Below are 20941 nucleotides of genomic sequence, written 5' to 3'. Positions count from 1 at the left end.
TGATGGATCTGCCTAGCATGGTCGCAGGCTATATCATAATTTGCCCAACATGGTCACATACATAATAACACAATCCGCCCGGCATGGTTACATGCACAACAGCACAATTCGCTCGGCATGGTCACATGCATAACAACACAATCCGCCTGGCGTGGTCACAAGCATCCAGTGCAATCATATCATAGGAGCAAATAAACAAGAATACATATATGTGATGAATGAATAACAAATCACATGCTCCTGGACTGGTATAAATGTCATGCTAAAATGTTCGCGTGCGTAAAGTGTGCCGTCGCAACTCAAATTGGTAATTTCATCACAAAATAGCATTTATCAAGTTCATTACGGATTAAAACTCTATGAAGCCTCAAACAAGCTCAAATAGTTCACACAATGTTACAAATATGAGAAATATCATAGCTTAAAGCTTAATAGTCAATTCTAGACTTATCATAGCCTAAGCACAACCCGAGCATGGATGAATACCCCCAGTGTTAGCACATTGGCTCAAACCCCACACATGTGCGCACCCATAGCACGTGGTTATCACATAATTCAGGCAACTAGTGCCTCAACAAAGTTTAGATAAGATACTTACCTCAAATAAGCCAAAACAATACCGAACAAGCCAAACAATACTCTGCAAATGCCATCTCGCGCGTATCAACCTACGAGCGGCTCGAAACTAGCCAAAAGCAACTTAAATCATCAAATAATGCCTAAGGAAGCAATCCTAAATGATAAAGGTTGCATCTTTAATCAGATTCTCAAAGTCAACCAAAAAGTCAAACCCAGGCCTGCACTTCGGAACCCCACAAAATTCACAAATTTGACAACTCATTCAATTACGAGTTCAACCATACTAATTTTACTCAAATCTGACTCTGAATCTATGTTCAAAACTCAAAAATTCACTTAATTAAATTTTAGACAAAAATTCCCAATTTCTCTTTATTATTTGCTATCCAACGCCAAAATCGAAGATAGATTCATAAAACATAATCAAAACCGAGTAAAAAATACTTACCCCAATCCATGTAGTAAAATTTCTCCCAAAATCGCCCTTAACCAAGCTTTAAGTCTCAAAATGTGCTAAAATGAATAAAACCTTGATATTTATGCTTTTGCCCAGAACTTCTGCATCTGCGAAAATATTAGTTGCTTCTGCAGCGTCGCTTCTGCGACACATCCTCCGCTTCTGTGAAAATCATATAATGCCTGACCTCTCGCACCTGCGGACGAAGTTCCGCTTCTTTGGCAACGCAGGTGCGAGGCTTCCTTGCTTCTGCGGAAAACACAACCAAGCAACCTTTCCGCTCCTATGTAAATGATCCCGCTTATGCGCGCATGCAGGTTCGCACGCAGGTTCGCTTCACACTCTGCATCAGCGATGGTCTCCCTAGGCTATCCTTCTTCTCAGGCACGTCAATAACCTCGCTTGTGCGACCACCGCACCTGCATAAAATCAACCCTAGGTGTGCAACATCAGTACCAACATCTATCATCAACCACACACGAAGGGAAAATGGTCCGAAACTCACCCGAGCCCCTCGGGTTCCCGTACGAACACACTAACAAGTCCCAAAATATATAACGAACCTACTCAAGGCCTCAAATCACAAATAATAACATCAAACTCACGAATCGCGCCTCAAATAAAACTTTATGAACTTTTGAATTTCAACTTCCAGAACTCGTGCCAAACCATATGGAATGAACTCAAATTTGCACACAAGTCCCAAATGACATAACTAAGCTATTCCAATCCACGAAACCTCAATCCAAACCCGATATCATCAAAGTCAATTCCCGGTCAAACTTATGAACATTCCAAACCTTCAAATTGTCAACTTTTGCAAAAAGGTGTCGAGACCTTCTAGAAACATCCAAATGCAAATTTTAGCATACACCCGAGTCTAAGATCACCATCCGAACCTAACGAAATCATCAAAACTCTGGTCTGGGGTCAAATACATAAAAGTCAAACTTGGTCAACTCTTCCAACTTAAAGCTTCTAAAATGAGAATCATTCTTCCAAATCAATTCCGAAAAACCTGAAAACCAAAACCGACGATTAACAAAAATCATAATACATCATATGAAGCTACTCAAGACTTGAAACAATTGAACGGAATGCAAATACCCAAAACGATTGGTTGGGTTGTTATAGCTCTCCATTTTTCTTTATTCTACATTCTTTCAATTCTTCTTTTTTGGTGAGGGGATTGAGAGTTGAGAGTGGTTGCTATAAAATTGTCCATCTACCAGCTTAATTGTAATTAAATCTTGCCAACTTTTATTTATTTACATCACAAATCTTAAGAATCACAAATTCTGGAGTGGAACTTTTGGAGATCGGGATTTACTAGTTAACGTATAATTGCCTCTGTGTGACCTAAAGTGTATGGGTTCGAACCGTGAAAATAATTACTAATACTTGTACTATGATAGGTTGTTAATATTTTATTTCTTAGGGTGCAACCTTTACTCGAACTCTGCATGAATACGAAATACTCGATCGGACTATCCTTTTTGAAAAAAAAAAACGAATTAGAGGTTTTGAGTTCACATATTTAAGAAGTAAAGTTAATTGAAAGAAATCGGGTTAATCTTTAATTAGGCTTTATCCAATAAGACTTTGAATTAATAACATCGACATGATTAAAGTGAAAAATAGTTATCCACCAATAATATACATGAAAATAATACTATTATACTATAAACTTACTTAGATGAAGTTTACTACTCCTACAATATATATTTTGTTTCTCTCTCTTATTTTTTAGTTTTTTATTTGGTGTTTATTATTGCATTAGTGTCCTAACTATTATGAATTCAGCCCGAATAAGGCTTATTAAGGGAGAAAGAGTTATAGAAATAGCGCGAATATTATGACGTTTCAACTGCGTACATATTAGCCTCTTCCGACTCCACTAATGGGATTTTACTAGATTGTTGTTGTTGTTGATTATGACGTTTCAAATTTCACAAGTGAAATTCTATTATAGTTTTTATATTTCAATTATAAGGAGCGAAACATAGATATTTGTGAATTTTATCCGATAGCCATCAATGGGTGAAGAAGAATTCTATCTATATTACTATAATCTTTGATTATGGCTGATTTACTCGAACTTATAATTTATTATAAGCGACACAATGACAACTTTATTGTTACTCTAGCATCTCTAGAAATCAAAAAACTACACTAGTCTTTCTCTATTTCATTCTTTTGTTTTCCAAAAAATTCATTAGCCCGCAAAAAACATTACAAAATAGATTCCTCCATTCTCTCTCTCTAGAAATATTTGTTTCTTCTCTCTCTCTATGTCTCACTTTCTTTCACAACAAACCCAACAAATTCAAACAACTTTTTCTTTTGCCTCTCTGTGTAACTCTGCTTTTATAGAGACATGTACATATAACAGTGGTTACTGTTGGGGGAGGGGGGTATGAAATGAATAGAACGTGAAATGGGAGGCGGCTTTTCGTGTTTTAACAATCCGGCGGTGGTGAACCGGACTGAACCGGAGGTAATATTCACGGGCAGCGAACCGCTCGACGAAACTCTAGGCCATTCCTTCTGCTATGTTAGGTCATCTGCCCGGTTCGTTCTCTCTCCGACAAACTCGAACCGGTTCATTTCGCCTTCTCAGTCACTCCGGTTCGATAATGAACCGGCTCCGTTAAGGACCGAAACCGGATTCAGAGCGATTTCAGGTGCTTCTGTTAGTGCAAATACCTGCACTCCCCGATCTGTCCTCCAACTTGATAATATTTACGACGATGGTAATGGTAGTGTTGTGAATGGTTTTGAAAGTACGTCGTCCTTTAGTGCTTTACCTCTTCAACCGGTTCCTCGAACCGGTTTAAGCAACGAACCGGCTGGTCCAATGGAAAGAGAGAGGGCTTTCTTCATGTCCGGTCCGATCGAGCGAGGAGCTCTATCCGGTCCACTAGAGTCTGCCGTTCCATTCTCAGCTCCGTTGGGTGGTGATGGCATTTACGTAAAAATGAGAAAGTCGAAGGGCATTAATGGAATTGAAAAAGCCTTTAAACGGCCGTGGGTGGTGCCAGTGAGAAACTACTTCATAGGTAAAAAGGAAATTAACTGTACACGTGATTATAATGTGAATGTTGAATGGGCATTAGGAAAAGCGGGGGAGGATCGTGTGCATGTGGTTGTATGTGAAGAACATGGGTGGCTGTTTGTTGGGATTTATGATGGGTTTAATGGACCTGATGCACCTGAATTCTTGATGAGTAATCTGTACAAAGCAATGAACAAAGAATTAGAGGGTTTGTTTTGGGATAATGAAGATACTAGTAGTGGTAGTAATAACCAACAAAGCGAAAAAAATGCTAGTTTAAATAATGCAAATATAGAAAATGAAGTGATCATTGAGGACTCGAATGAAGCTAATTCAAATCGAGTGTATAAGGAGATGAGTAGGGGGGATGGAGGGGTAGAAGAAGCTGAAAATGAGGTTAATTTGGATCAGATGGATAAAACGTGTGAAAAGAAGGTGATATTTCAATCTGAAATTGCAAATATTGAAAATGAAGTGATTGGTGAGGACTCGAATGAGCTACATTGGAATGGAGGACCTAAGGCCACAAGTAGGGGGGCTAGGGGAGTAGAAGAAGGTGAAAATGAGGTTAATTTGGAACAGATGGATAAAGGGCCTGAAAAGAGAGTGACATTTCAATCGGGGGGAATAGAGGTTAGGAGGAGGAGATTGTGGGAATTTTTAGCAGAAGATGAGACAGAGGATGGTCTTGATCTTTCGGGTTCGGAGAGATTTGCATTTTCAGTAGATGATGCATTAAGTGTGAATAGTGCAGGTTCAGCGGTTAATAGGAAGTCGTTGCTGTTGTCGAAGCTGAAACATGGTTTGTCAATTAGCAAGCACAAAGAGAGCAACAAGTTATTCCCATGGAGATTCGGATTGCAAGCTAAAAAGAAGGTTGAAGTAGGGGAGAATAGAGTGGAGGAAAAGATTGATAGAAGTGAAAGGAAGCGTAAGGTGGGTCCGGTTGATCATGAGTTGGTTTTGAGAGCAATGTCAAGAGCTCTCGAAGTCACTGAGCTCGCGTACTTGGATATGACAGATAAAGTTCTTGATCGGTACCCTGAGCTTGCATTAATGGGTTCTTGTTTGCTGGTTGCTTTGATGAGAGATGAAGATGTGTATGTAATGAATGTCGGAGATAGTCGTGCCGTTGTGGCTCAGTATGTGTCTGAGGAGGTTAGTTCTAGTTCTGAATCAATAGTTCCAGGCAATTGCGAGTTGGCCGTTGAAGGCATTGCTGAAGAATCTGTAGTTCCCAGTGATGAGGAATATAAGGCGACGAATGAGATACCTATTCAAGCTATGAAGCTGACTGCCTTGCAATTGTCAACTGATCACAGCACTAGCATTGAAGAAGTAACGTTCCTCGGTTTCTTTGTTACTCAATGGGTTGTATCTGGTGCTTCCTTATATGTTTGAAGTTTAATTGATTTATGAGTTACGACATTATGCTAAATATTGGAGTACATAAATATTTTACTCCGTAAGAATTGCAAAACTTCGGAATGATGAATTCATGTAAATTAAAAGCTGTTTCCTTTATCTGGTGCTCCAAGGTATGATGCTATTTTTCTCATCACTGGCTTTACTGATCTAAGATCATTGAATGTAGTATGTTATGAAATTTGTTGGGATATAATTTCTAAATAAAAGCCTCTGAAGCAAAGAGGCCTCAAAGTCAGTTTCTTGCTTTAATTACATTCATATATGTACCTACCAAACTGGTTTTGAATCTTTTGGTCACAGTGTATTGAACCATTAAATTTTTGGGTTGGCACCATTTAGCTGGTATAGGCAGGTTCTTAGAAACAGTTCAGCATTTGCGATAGTTTGACCCTCTCAAATGGTTCCTTTTCCTATAATCTGTTATTCCTTTCAAGTCATAAGCTTGGTCCTCCTCATTTTAGTAGGTTCATTCTTTACTGCTGTTGCATAAATGACAATAATCTGAAGAAGCATGTATCACGCGGCATGAGATGCTCCCCCTTTAGCCCAAGTCTCTTTCTTTGCCTCTCTCTCTCTCAAAGATTTTAACGAATGTGAGTGTTCCAGATTTTCATGAACTTGTGCTTAATCTCTATGAGTGGATCAGGAATGCAGTCAGATCCTTTCCGATATTGTTTCCGATGTCGTCTTGGTGTTCATTCTTGATTAAAATACAGCACAAACTGTTCCAAACTTGTGGTTCACGAGTCTTAGGGATATCTTAGAAGGTATAATTTTGCCATTTAGTGTAATGGTGACAATGAGGAAACTTCATAATATTGGTTTCCCTTAGCTCCCTTTTTTGTCAATATATTTGCCTTGTCTGGTATTCGTTTATTCATCTAAATGAAATAATGGGATTGGAAGCTTCCTGTAAGCTTCTAATATAACTGCTCATATATATCTTCTTATACATTAGGTGCCTTCTATACTTGTATTAAACATTGTATCAGATGGAGCTACTTCAGGTGTTAGATATCTATTGATGAATCTTTCTTTTGTTTCTACTTCTTCCATCTTCATTTATTCTGCTCTTTTATTCCCGCATCTCTCTATTTTTTAAGCAAATTGTTGTTTGTAACTTTGTAGTTGCCTCAGACCCCACATGTGGGAACATACTGGATATGTTGTTGTTGTTTGTAGTTGGATACTGGTTGCAGTTTTCCTTCAGCTACAAAATTCATGTATTAATGTGATGCTCTCAACCTTTTTAATTTTTATATTATTTTGTCTTGGATTATTGGACAAAGATGAATATGATAAAACTGCTGAATGCTTCAAGTGAGTGGGTTCTCTTCTTTTTTTTCTTTGTTTTCATTTTCCCGTCCAACATTATCATTTGGCAGAAACGATGCCTATTGGGATGGATGGACAACTCCTACCATGATAAAATGATTTTACCTGCGCTTAAGCGTAGGACCTCTTGGCAATTGAAAAGTTGCCCTCGTCTGTTGTACCTAAGTCTTTTTCTGCCAGAGGAGTTATATATTAATGTCTTGTTGAGCAGTGAGTGTACAAATAGACATTTACTAACTTTGATGAATATTCTTATTTTTCTCCATTAGCGACGATGCAATGCATCAGATTTTGTACTCCATGGAAAACAAAACTCAAACAGTATAATGAGGTAGATAAGTAAAAAAGAAAAAGTGATACAAATGCCTGACATATCTTCATTTTCTTGTAACATTTGTGAAAGGCTTCAGGCCTCGTGTGTTTGTTGGGCCTTATTTATCAAGACATTAGATGAGCACAAATGATATATGTTGGCTCCAATTTGAGGCCTGTACATTCAAGTTGATCTTTTCCTCTTCTATATAAATTGCCCCAATACTAATTGCAGTTCAATGATTTTGCTGGTTGTTGAATGAGCTAACAGCCGTAACAGCACCTATATTGCTGTCATGCATAATTCTGTTAACTCTTTACTCTGACATAACCATTTCTGCTGGCCAGATACGGTTAATGATTCCCGTGTTGTCTGTTTCGGTTTTACCAAGTTACAACTTCTCATTGTTGTTATTAAAGTGTGTTTGATCAATGAATGCAATTGGCGCTGAGTTTCTGTCTCATTTGTCATTGTGAAACCTGTAACTTTTAATTGTCTGTTGCTTGTAACATTCCCATGTTTGTATTTTAATCAGTTAGGTTCTTAAACAGTTTGTTTCTTGTAACAATCTCCAGGAAGTCATTAGAATCAAGAATGAACACCCAGACGACAGCAATTGCATTGTTAATGATAGAGTAAAAGGCCGTTTAAAGGTCACTCGCGCTTTTGGGGCGGGCTTCCTGAAAAGGGTTTGTCACTTGCTTTTCTTTCTCTTCCTGGTTTCCAATCCCAAAAATCTCTAGCAATTGCATCAAATTGCACATCTGCACATTCGGAGCCTCATTTTACTTTAGATATTGTGGCATCAGAGGAATATTTGACTATTTCCATTTCTGATTTGGCCGAAAATTTGTTGATCTCTGGGAGATGGAATGTCATGCACTCTTAGTCCTAGCATTCCATCTAGTAAAGAAATATATGTTTCTGCCTATAGTTACTCTGGATGGACATGTAAAGTTCGCCAAACATTCTACGTTGAATTGTTGTTGTAGACTTATATTCTGTTGTGACATGCTTGTTGCCAATCCGCTTAATATTTTGAGATCTGCCTGTGCAGCCTAAATTGAATGATGCATTACTAGAAATGTTTCGGAACGAGTACATTGGGGATGCTCCTTATTTATCTTGTAAACCTTCGCTGCGCCATCATAGACTCTGTCCTAAGGATCAGTTTTTGGTGCTATCCTCTGATGGCTTGTACCAATATTTGAGCAATCAAGAGGTGGTTTGTCATGTGGAGAATTTCATGGAGAAATTCCCTGATGGGGATCATGCTCAGCATCTTATTGAGGAGCTCTTATTCCGTGCAGCCAAGAAAGCTGGTATATTTTCTGTCTAGTCTTTCTATGCAGAGTTAGGGTAAAAAGTTACTGTTTTAGTGATTCTTTACGTTTTCTAGTGGCTGCACGCCCTTAATTTTTGCTAAGAAATTACATTTAGATTTTCAGATTTTTATTTTTATTTTTATTTTCAGACACTCAATCATCTTCTCTTGCTGTCCAATTTAGATCAATTCTATATTAGGTGGGAACACTAAATTGGACCCACTCCAATTTTGTGACACATTAACATACCTGAAGGTGTTGGTTTATGTTTAGTCAATAATGACATGCCAATTGGAAGAGTTGGTGTGGATGCTAGGAGGAAGCTTCCTCCTTTGATGTCAACCATGACATCAAGAGGAGGTAGTTTGATGTCACCAATGACATCAAGAGGAGGTCTTTACCTCTATAAATAGATGCACTCCTTCATTTGTAGAAACCATCCCAAAAATAATACAACACATTGTAGTGAGTAGAGAGTTAAGAGAGAAATTCTCTTAAGCGTAATTGGGAACTCTCCCCTTCCTTTGTTAATATTAAAAAGGCAACTGTTCTCTGGTGGACGTAGGATTATTTTGATCCGAACCACGTTAAATCTTGTGTTCTTTCTTTTACGTTTTCGCTAACAATTGGTATCAGAACAACAGGATTCTTTAACGATCCAAGGAGGAAGAACAAGCAAAGATGAGTTCCATGAAGTTTGAAATTGATAGATTCAGTGGACGCAACAATTTCAATATCTGGAAGATCCAGATGATGGCGTTACTGCGGAGGAAATGTTCAATCCATGCTATTGACGGAAAGTATCCTAAGGATATATCAGCTCCCGACAAGGAGAAGATTAAAGGGGATGCATTGAGTGCAATCCAACTATCCCTTGCACCTAACGTGCTTTGTGAAGTGAGTACGGGTACCGAAGAGACGGCCAAACAGTTATGGAAAAAGCTAGAAGGGCTATACCAAGACCGATCAGTGACAACAAGGATGTTGTTACAACGACGTCTTCACACATTTAAGATGGGGTCAGGTACTTCGTTACAAGATCATTTAGATGCGTTCAATAAACTTGTCATGGACTTACAGATTGCAGGAATTAAAAAGGAGGAGGAGACGCTTGCATGTGCTTTGCTATTTTCATTGACTTCAGGATATCGTGATATTGAGAATTCAATGATGTATAGCAAGGAGCCTATCAAGCTTGAGCAAGTGCGGCAGGCACTTAACTCTAGTGATGTGCGGAGGCACATTGAAGGAGATAGAGATGACCAGGCAAGTGGGCTCTTTGTGAGAGGCCGGACTAGCCAACAGGGAAAGAGCAAATCAAAGCACAGATCAAAGTCTCGTGTGAACAAGAAGAATACAGAGTGTTGGGGTTGTGGCAAGAAGGGGCACTTTGAACGAGACTGCCCAATGTCAAAGTCCAAGGAAAAGGCGAGTGCATCCACAGTTGAACAGGTACATGATTTTGATAATGATTATGTACTAACAACATCGTGTAATAATAATAGTAGTTATGGAAACAAATGGGTGTTAGACTCTGCTTGCACTCTGCATATGACGTTCCGAAAAGACTGGTTTAGCAGCTATGAGAAAAGTGGAGGAACCGTAGTAATGGGCAATAATGCAACTTGTGCAATAGTTGGCATTGGCTCAGTTCGGGTTCGCTGCCATGATGGAGTCGTGAGGACTATTACACAAGTCCGTCATGTTCCTGATCTGAAGAAGAATTTGATCTCCCTGAGTACTCTGGATGAACAAGGCTACAGGTACATGAGCGAAGCAGGAACTATAAAGGTGACTAAAGGTTCTTTAGTCATGCTGAAAGGCAAGCTGGAGAACGGCCTTTACACATTGGCCGGAAGCACCATTGTTGGCTCTGCAAATGCATCTACAGTGCAGTTATCTAATGATGACAAGGCAAGACTATGGCACATGAGACTGGGTCATATGAGCGCACGTGGACTGGAGATGTTGAGCAATCGCAACCTTTTGGAAAGTGAGAAGATCAACACACTTGACTTCTGTGAGCACTGCGTTCTAGGGAAGCAAAAGAAGGTCAGCTTCAGCACTGGCAAACACAAGACAAGAGGAGTGCTAGACTACATTCCATTCAGATTTATGGGGTCCCTCTAAACTTCCATCGAAGGGCAAAAAGAGGTATCTTCTCACTTTTATTGATGATTTCTCACGAAAGGTTTGGGTGCATTTTTTGAAGGCAAAAAGTGATGCTTTTGAAGCATTTAAAGAGTGGAAGATTTTGGTTGAAAATCAAATGGAGCGGAAAATCAAGTATCTTCGCACAGACAATGGCTTGGAGTTTTGCAATGAAGAGTTTAATGAATTCTGCAAGGTTCATGGGATCTCAAGACATAGGACTGTCAGGCATACCCCACAGCAGAATGGAGTTGCCGAGAGAATGAACAGAACTCTTCTTGAAAAGGCTCGTTGTATGCTCCTACAAGCCAAAATGTCCAAAGTATTTTGGGCTGAAGCAGTTCACACTGCTGCTCATATTGTCAATCGATCTCCAGCATCGGCAATTGACTTTAAGACTCCGAATGAGGTATGGTCAGGTGAACCCTCTAACTATTCATACTTACGAGTATTTGGGTGTCCAGCTTATTATCACGTTAATGAAGGAAAGCTTGAACCAAGGGCTAAGAAGGCCATATTCGTAGGGTATGTGGATGGAGTAAAAGGGTACAAACTTTGGTGTTTGTCTTTACTCAAATTTATAGTTAGTAGAGATGTCACCTTTGATGAATCCTCTATACTTGATCCCCGTAAAGTTTCCGTGGAGTTTTCAGGAAACAAGAACGACGAGCAGGTGGAGCTTCCGGTGGAGCTTGCCAAGGAAAAGGATCAAGAGACTCAGGTTAAAGATGAGTCAGAAGATGTAGACCTTGAAGAACTTGCTGTCAATGAACCATACACAATTGCGAAGGGGAGGGAGAAGAGGCAGACACGAGAACCGGAACGCCTTATAGATCAAGCAAACTTGATTGCATATGCGTTCGTAGCTGCACAAGAAGAGATTAAGGATCTGGAGCCCTCCTCGTATATTGAAGCAACTTCTTGCAAGGATGCTGTACAATGGCGGTTAGCCATGACTGAAGAGATGGAGTCTCTTCACAAGAATCAGACATGGGTCTTAGTGAAAAGACAAAAGGGGAAGAGGACAGTTGGATGCAAGTGGGTCTACCGAAAGAAAGAGGGAATTTCTGAAGTGGAAGATGTTAGGTTCAAGGCGAGATTGGTTGCAAAAGGTTTCAGCCAAAAGGAGGGAATTGACTACAATGAGATTTTCTCTCCGGTCGTGAAGCATAGCTCAATTCGCGTGCTACTAGCATTGGTTGCCCAATTTGACTTGGAGCTTCAACAGCTTGATGTCAAAACTGCTTTCTTACACGGTGATCTAGAAGAGACAATCTATATGGATCAGCCTGAAGGTTTCCTAGCTGAGGGAAAAGAAGATCACGTATGCCAACTAAAGAAGTCTTTGTATGGTTTGAAGCAATCCCCTAGACAGTGGTACAAGAGGTTTGATGCATTCATGACTACACATGAATTCTCAAGGAGTGCATTTGATAGCTGTGTGTATCACAAGAAGATGTCTGGTAACTCAATGATTTATTTACTGTTGTATGTTGATGATATGCTTATTGCTGCTAACAACATTACAGAGATAAATGCTTTGAAGAAACTGTTGAGTAAGGAATTTGACATGAAGGATTTAGGAGCTGCAAAGAAAATCCTTGGTATGGAGATTTCAAGAGAAGACGGTGTTGTACATCTTTCTCAGAAGAGGTATATTGAAAGGGTTCTCAAGAGATTCAATATGCATACGTGCAAGCCTGTAAGTACACCATTAGCTCCTCATTTTAAACTTTCAGAGTTACAAATGCCTCAGTCCGAGGATGAGGTGGAGCATATGTCAAAGATTCCTTATGCCAGTGCAGTTGGTAGCATTATGTATGCTATGGTATGCACACGTCCAGATATTGCTCAATCTGTAAGTGTGGTAAGTAGATACATGTCCAGCCCAGGAAAGAGGCATTGGGAAGCTGTCAAGTGGATATTGAGATATCTCAAAGGAGCTTCTGGTGTTGGTCTGACCTTTCGAAAAAGTGGTGGAGGTATTTCAATTCTCGGTTATGTAGATTCTGACTATGCAGGAGATCTTGACAGAAGAAGGTCCACAACTGGATACATCTTTACCCTCGTTGGCAGTGCCGTTAGTTGGAAGTCGACTCTGCAGTCGATTGCCGCTTTGTCTACGACAGAAGCAGAATACATGGCAGCAGCGGAGGCGGTGAAGGAAGCTATCTGGTTGAAAGGTTTAGTAGCGGAATTGAGTTTGGTTCAGCTGGAATCAACTCTTAGATGTGATAGTCAGAGTGCTATTCATCTAATGAAAAATCAGAGATTTCATGAGCGCACTAAACACATTGATGTCAGATTTCATTTTATTCGAGATGTTGTTGAAGAGGGAACTATCAAGGTCGTGAAGGTTATCACAGACGATAATGCTGCAGATATGTTGACCAAGATAGTCCCACTCGCTAAGTTTGCACACTGCAAGGACTTGGCGGGGGTGTGCATCAACTGATGCAACTCCGAAGAGAACAGTTGTTAGGTGGAGGTGGTATGTTCAACAATGGTTTGATTCTTCTTGTTTCTTACAACGGGGTTGCCCAGTAAGCTTAGAAGTTTTGGCCAGAGTTGTTCACAAGCACGCTCGAAACGCAAACCAAGGTGGAGATTGAAGGTGTTGGTTTATGTTTAGTCAACAATGGCATGCCAATTGGAAGAGTTGGTGGAAAGAGTTGATGACATCAAGAGGAGGTAGTTTGATGTCACCAATGACATCAAGAGGAGGTCTTTACCTCTATAAATAGATGCACTCCTTCATTTGTAGAAACCATCCCAAAAATAATACAACACATTGTAGTGAGTAGAGAGTTAAGAGAGAAATTCTCTTAAGTGTAATTGGGAACTCTCCCCTTCCTTTGTTAATATTAAAAAGGCAACTGTTCTCTGGTGGACGTAGGATTATTTTGATCTGAACCACGTTAAATCTTGTGTTCTTTCTTTTACGTTTCCGCTAACAATACCCAGTGTTTTTGAGAGCGCGAAGCGCAAAAAAGCGACAAGGGCTCGCTTCGCTTCAAAAGCGAAGCGCACGCTTTATTAAAGTGAAGCGCAATTCTTAAAAAACATAATGTAAAATTATAAATAATCAAAAACTTCAATTTAAATACTTAAAAGTAGGTACTAGGTACCACCAAATCATCCACAAACCATAGGACAAGCAAAATCAAAGCTACTAAATTACTAGAATCAACATCTTATTCTTCTACTCTTCTTATTCTTCAAGATTGTCAAAATCTTGAATTCCTCTATTATCTTCATATTGCTCGTCATCTTCTTCTTCCCCCTCCTCTTCATGATCACTTTCATCTTCATCAATTAGGGATAGGGTCGACTTGTAGTAGCCACACTTTTCCCCTTCCTAATAGAGCTTGAACTTGGAGTATATCTCCTTAAACCATAAGGATCTTCCCCAACTCCACTACCAACCGCAACATCACCCCAAGTGAAATCGGAGTCGCCTTCAAATACTTCTTCACCTTCGCAATTTTCGGGGACTCCGGTTAGCCACTCATTAGCCTCATCAATATTGTCCAAAAGAATTGGATCAATTATATTGCGGTGGTTGTAGCGACGCCTCAATGCTCTATTGTATTTTATGAACACTAGATTATGGAGGCGCTTCAAGGTTAGTCGATTCCTTTTCTTTGTATGAATCTGCAAAAAAGATGTGTCAACTAATTAGTAGGAGTTTGGACAATTGAGATATAATTTACTTTATCTCAAAATACGAAATAATTCTTTTTATTTCTCACGTGTTCAAAAACACTCCAGTTCCTTTCACATCCAGATGAGCTACAAGTTAAACTTAGAACTTTGATGGCGAAAGCCTGTAGCTCCGGAGTCTCTACACCATATTGGTCCCACCATTCAACTATAGAAGTCAAAAAAAATGTTCAAGAGTTAATAAGTATAAAGAATACATTGAAGTTAGAGCTATAAAATATAGAAACACTTGGTCACCTGGCGACTTCGTCGTTCTTTGTTTAATAGCAAGTCGGAGCTTAAAAAGTCCTTCAGCTGCCTTGTAAATAGCAAGCTGATCTACTATCTTTTCTTGCAAGTCTTCATCTGGGTTCAACTTGATAACAACCTGATGGAATCCTGTCCACACTTCTTTAGCCAATGAATTCTTCTCATGCTACTCATAAAAGAGTGATGGGTTCAGAATAAGTCCAGCTGCATGCAAAGGTCTATGAAGTTGCTCATCCCATCTTGCATCAATGATCTGAAAGACCTTTGCATATTTCTGCTCATCACTGAATGATGCTTGAATAGTCTCCTTGGCCCTATCCATAGCTTCATAGAGGTAGCCCATTGATGGTTTTTGCTCCCCATCCACCAAACGGAGTACTTTAACCAAAGGGCCACCAATTTTAAGAGCATGAAGGACATTATTCCAAAAAGAATAAGAAAGAATAATGCGTGCAACCTCTTTCCCCGCACTTTCCTTTGCAAATTTACTCTTGCTCCATTCCTCTGAAGTGACCATCTTTCTCAAATTGTTTTTTTGACAGTGGATACTATGCAGAGTCAAGAAAGCAGTGGCGAACCTTGTCTTGCCCGGTTTCACCAAATTTTTTTGCATGGTGAATCTTCTCATCATATTCAATAACAAGGGCCGCTGAGAAATATAAGAATGTAACCTAACGCCCTGGCCAAAAACTGTAGAGAAGGGTTTTTCCCTGAAAATGTCCCCGAACATCAAGTTGATACAATGAGCCGCACATGGAGTCCAATAGACATTCTTGTACGCTCCTTCAATCATGCCACCTGCTTTCTTATTTTCACTTGCATTATTAGTGACCACTTGAACAACTTTGCTTGGACCAATCTTTTCGATGGTATTCTGAAACAAGGTGAACATTTTGATGTGGTCAGTGGATGAGTCACTAGCATCAATGGACTCAAGAAACAAGCTTCCCCGGGGAGAATTCACCAACACATTAATAATCATTTTCCCCGTTCTTGCCGTCCACTTATCCATCATAATGGAACAGCCGTACTTGTTCCACACAACTTTATGCTCCTCAACAATTTTATTAGTCTCCTCCACTTCCTTATTTAGATAAGGACCTCTTATTTCATGGTAAGTGGGAGGCTTCATTCCAGGTCCGTATTGACCAACGGCCTCAATAAAGTCTCCAAAAGTGTCATAGTTGACACAATTGAAGGGGAGCCCGGCATCATAGACCCATCGTGCAAAAGCTCTAACCGCACGATCCCTCAAAATGTCTTTAGCAATTTTTTGTACATCTTTTCCACCGCCCTTTGCTCCGGCTTCTTTGAGAAGTAGCAATCCATAGGACCTTTAGTCGATGATCCATGGCTTGACCCATCTCTTCCCCGTTTTGTTGGAAGTGACAATTCTTCAATATCATCATCATCATCATCAAGATTGGCCACCATTGGTTGATGAACCATTTGATTTTTTTGCTCCTTCTTCTTCTCAACAAAATTCTTTATTTCTTCCCTCACCTCCGGTGGACATTTCAGACAACTTGTGACGTTTCTATCGCCACCAATTAGATGGTATTTAAAGCGATAAATGCCACCCGTTGTAATCTTGTTGCAAAACTTGCATACAACATTTATATTCTTCTCATTAGTTCTCTCGCCATATCCAAGCCGGGTCTTTCTCTTTCGAACTTTGAGACATTTTAATATCCCTATTATTTAAGATATAAGAAAAAAAATATAATCAATAAACTGAAAATACATATAATAATAATATATATAATAATTAATTATATAAACTGAAAAAAAACATTTAAAAAATCACATAAACTAAAAATAATAAATATATATAATTAATTTTATATGCTGAAATATAATAAGTAATAACGCAGAAGCAGAAGAAGCAGCAGAAGCAGAAAAAGACGCAGAAAAAGAAGCAACAGAAGTAACAGAAGAAGAAGCAGCAGAAGAAGAAGCAACAGAAGCAGAAGCAAAAGAAAAAAAATTTCTGAAAAATAAGCAGAGAAGCAGAAGAAAAATAAGAAAGGAGAAGGAGAAAGGAGAAGAAGAAATGAAGAAGAAAGGAGAAAGAAATTACCTGGACCGGTCGACTGGAGAAGCAGTGGTCGAGCTTGAGCTTGAGCTTGAGCTTGAGAGAGAAGGGGTCAACCCTAGGCCTTTGTCAATCTTTGTTTAATTGTTTTGACGGGAGAAGCAGTGTGACTATGTAGGGGTCTATTTTGTATAATTAAAAAACAGACCCCAAGTTTGTTTTTTTTATAAAAAAGGGCCAGTTATCGCTTTTTGTAAAGAAGCGATCGCTTCGTTGATTTCGTCGCTTCATCGCTTCGTCGCTTCAGCTAGTGAAGCGCGCGCTTTTCAAGATCGCATCGCTTCGAGCAGCCTGAAGCGATACACTGTCGCTTCGCGTCGCTTCGCGCTTTAAGGACGAAGCGATCGCTTTTCTAAACACTGACAATACCATTGCTTATTCTGGATTTATGACCAGATTATCCGCCATAGCTTAGTTTGTTTGTCTACTTCTCTTTAACTGATGAAACAAAGATACGTCTCGAGGTTTGGGAAACATCTCTATCGTTTACTCGTTTAAGCTGCTGCACTAGCTGTGACATTTGATAACTATAAAAAGCCTATGTCAAGAATATTGTTTTGCACTGTTTAGTTAGATTTGTAAGCCTCTGAATAGTACATTATATTCTAATTGAATCGTACTAGTCCTCAGTGCTCACCCTCTGACTTGGATCTGTGGAATGTGGAAGTCTATTCTTTTGGGGAAGAAACATTAGTATAAGACTACATTAAATTGGTAATATAACTCACCCCTTCCGTGGGTGAAAAAGTCCCAAGCTCATCCATCAACCAAATATTGCAGCAAAGTATACTCCTTTAGGCAGGTGTCCATGTAAAGCCTTGGTAAATGTCTTCCTATCTGTAATTTGAGTTTTTGCACCTTTGTTTTTCTTCAACACCTAGTTCTTTGGATCACTTGGTGGATCGGGCGTATCAATGTAGTGTAGAAATTGATAGATGACATTGTCAAGATCTTGGTAACCCTCTTGCTAAAGAGGGGAAGACATGACATAGATGATTTGTTTCGTAGCATAGCTGTTCAGGGATTTCAAGATCAGCTGTCAATCTTCGTTTTCTAGAAAATGTGGCATGAGATCCCCAACTGATCTGTCTGAATATCTAGAAGCTGATGAATCATCAAGCTGTTTTCTTCTCTTAAATGCGAATTTTAACATCAATCAACTATGTCTCAATCCCAAACTAGGTGATTAGGTCCCTCGTATGAATTCTGGGCACCCTTAATTTAAAGAAAGTCCTTTTACACAACTCCAGATGATGTCATAGGTTTCATATCACTTTCTGAAACACAAGGACTACTACATACTTTGGCTCCATCTCCATAGTTATCATTAGTTTCTCATTTAGTAGCATCTTATTTCTCTACCATTTCATTTTATGTATTTTTGCGGTTTAGGTAAACTATGATTTCTGAATCTCTGATTTCATGGTTATCTTATGATGGCGTCTCTAAATGATTGGCATGCAAATATTACATGTTTTTAAATTGAATTGTTAATGTTTTCTTATAGGAATGGAATTTCATGAATTGCTGAACATCCCCCAGGGAGATCGTAGGAAGTACCACGATGATGTTACTGTTATGGTGGTATCTCTTGAGGGAAGAATTTGGAAGTCATCTGGGAAATACATCTGAGTTTTTACAATTTCCATGTATAGTGGTGCTGCAATTTAGATCCCTTGAGCTGGGATGTTGGGAACAGTGGTGGAAGCTGGACAGTAGCTTAATTTCACTGTTCCAGTTGTACCCTTGACAACAGCCAAAAGTAGTGCTAGAAATACGACAAGGCTCGTGAAAAGTAGAAATTTAGTAGCTGGGATTGCTCAGAACTGCTCCTAGAAAAGAAAGAAACAGGATCTCTTCATTTAGTTTCTTTTTAGATTTTGCACAGTAGAATAGATCTTTCCATTCTTTCAAGTTCTTTCTTTCTTTTTGCCCCCATCTCATCTACTCTTTAGAGCCACAGTGATTTTGACCAGGTGGGCGGCTTAGTTACTGAGTTTTAGCCGATATATCTGTATTATGGATTCGGTTTACAGAGGAGAGTTCTTGTTGAACCCTTGTGTAAAAAGTTTTCTTATAGAATGGGGTAAAGGGAAAGGTACATCACAGACTTTTACTGATTGCAGTATCAATATTTCCTTCATTTCTTGCAACATTCCCCGCACCCCCCCCCCCAAATACCATCAAAGTCAGTTTTATACTTCTCAAACCATTCCACTGTCTTGTAAAAAAGGTTACACCTTTTGGCATAGGTATATACCTTAACGGCGTTTTTCCTTGGGTAAGGTCTGTGTACACTATACCCTTTTCAGACCTCACTTGAGAGATTTTACTGGTTTGTTGTTGTTACGCAAAGAGATTGTTTTCATATCTCGAACCTGTGGCCTATCAGTTACAATACTAGTACTAGAATACGTTGAATTCCATCTTTTATTATCTCACAGAGAGAATGGTAACAGAAAAGCTTGAGACCCATATGAAGTAGCCAAGAATGGATGATTAGTGAGACAGAAAATGTTTCAAGTAGCATAGACAATGTAATTTCAAATAAATATCACCATATTAATCTCTACAGTACCAAAAAGAATTACATTTGATGTAAAGAGGATTACACTGAACAACTACTTATTTTCGTTTATTAGAAAATGGACTTTCATTCATTATCATTAGTACACAGCGGAACTAAGAAAGAAAAATGCGCAACATTTCAAGGTAAAAATTGCACGGGGCACCCTATTTGGTCGCCTCCATTTAACCTAGACCCATTTTTTTTTAAATTTTTAACTTGTACCCACTTTTTAAATAACTTCAGCCCCTTTTCTCCTCTTGCTTCTTCTTCTTCGTTTTCTTCTTCTTCTTCTTTCTCTGCTGCTGTTGGTGCTAATATGGAACTTCAGTTCATGGGATGATTGCCATAAATATGGTAATATTTTTTTCTTTTTTGGGCAAAGGACTAACATTCTCATATAGTGCGCATAGTCTTTTTAATCTTAATCTCCTTACCAGTGCCTTTTAGTTTTCTTTTAGACAGTGAAATCATGATTTCTTCTCTTTTTCTTCTATTTGAGTCATATTACTGCAAATTCTGGAGTGATTTTTATTAACAGATTCAAACTGTATTAGATTTTATATCGATAAGCAATGTTAATGAAGCATGATTTTCTCGTCAGCAGCTTTGACCACATTTGATTTTAGATTGATAGGCTTAGTTGATTTAGCATCACCAGTTCTAGAGCTGAAGTTCGACAATTACAAAACAAAAACTTCAATTCTAGAGCTAAAGTTCGTCAGTTACAAAAACAAAAACTTCAGCTCTAGAGCTGAAGTTCGCGAGTTACAAAACAAAAACTTCAGCTCTAGAGCTGAAGTTCGTCAGTTACAAAAACAAAAACTTCAGCTCTAGAGCTGAAGTTCGCGAGTTACAAAACAAAAACTTCAGCTCTAGAGCTGAAGTTCGCCAGTTACAAAAACAAAAACTTCAGCACACTTGGTTCAGCACACTTGCTACTTCAGGTCCGTCTACTAGAATGCTGAAGTTTTATGTTATTGCCTTTGTTACTTCAGCCCCGTATGCTGAAGTTATGTGAAAAAACGGGTACGCTTGCAATTTGTTTTTGCAAAGCGGACACAAGTTAAAACGTGACACAAAAAGCGGATATAGATGTAAATGCCCCCATTTCAAGGGGGAAGTGTACAGTTAGCCGCTAATTAGAGATATTTTTACTTTTTAGCCACTGTTTAAAATGTATTTACTTTTTAGCCAGTGCTTAATAAATTTTACCCGCCCGGAAGAAAATACCCCTGTGCTACACATGGGTGTTGTGTAAATATTAAGGACATGATGTCCTTAACTTCATGAATGTTGTGTAAATATTAAGGACAAAGTGTCATGTATTTACACTTTACGTTGTCAAACTTTAGGACATCATGTCCTTAACTTCATATATACAGTGTAAATGTTAAGGACATGGCGTCCTTAACTTCATGTGCAGTGTAAATGTTAAGGACACCTCAGCATTAAAAATACTGGATAAAAACTAAATACCATGTTAAAAAGTGGCTATCCCACGCCATTTCTACGCATTTCAACGACGTCTCAGCATTAAGGGCGTGAGGGATCTAGCAGTTCTCTAATATGAGTTTCAACTTTCTTCCGAATTGAAGCATTTGGGAAATGGTCTACTACTTCAGCAGCAAACGAAAAGATCAAAGCTTTTTCTGGCAGTTTCAA

General features: G+C 39.0%; 1 protein-coding gene and 1 long non-coding RNA gene across 7 annotated transcripts; one reads left to right on the top strand and one right to left on the bottom strand.

Annotated features, from left to right (window-relative positions):
• The first annotated feature begins 3230 nt into the window (after positions 1-3230).
• LOC104226789 (protein phosphatase 2C 29-like) lies at positions 3231-18853 on the top strand. Of its 6 annotated transcripts, none has more exons than XR_011404223.1 (5): positions 3232-5429; positions 7743-7856; positions 8225-8489; positions 9137-9944; positions 18218-18305. XR_011404223.1 is itself a non-coding variant. In XM_070164902.1 (4 exons), the coding sequence occupies exons 1-4, from the start codon at positions 3474-3476 to the stop codon at positions 16792-16794; spliced, it is 2640 nt and encodes an 879-aa protein (XP_070021003.1). In that variant the 5' UTR covers positions 3231-3473; the 3' UTR covers positions 16795-17324. The 6 variants fall into 6 exon arrangements, 2 of the variants coding, with proteins under 2 accessions (XP_070021003.1, XP_070021004.1); XR_011404220.1 differs by having other exon boundaries at positions 9129-9944; XR_011404222.1 differs by having other exon boundaries at positions 9129-9516; positions 18218-18236.
• On the bottom strand, positions 13696-14766 carry LOC138884399 (uncharacterized). The gene is made up of 2 exons (XR_011404590.1): positions 14396-14766; positions 13696-14297 (listed from the first exon to the last, which is right to left on the bottom strand). It is a non-coding gene; the product is annotated as an uncharacterized lncRNA (long non-coding RNA).
• Positions 18854-20941: the final 2088 nt, after the last annotated feature.

The sequence above is a fragment of the Nicotiana sylvestris genome, chromosome 12 (assembly GCF_000393655.2).
Source record: "Nicotiana sylvestris chromosome 12, ASM39365v2, whole genome shotgun sequence".
NCBI classification, from domain to species: domain Eukaryota; kingdom Viridiplantae; phylum Streptophyta; class Magnoliopsida; order Solanales; family Solanaceae; genus Nicotiana; species Nicotiana sylvestris.
Note: the sequence above shows the minus strand (reverse complement) of the source record. Positions and strands in the feature narration are given on the sequence as shown.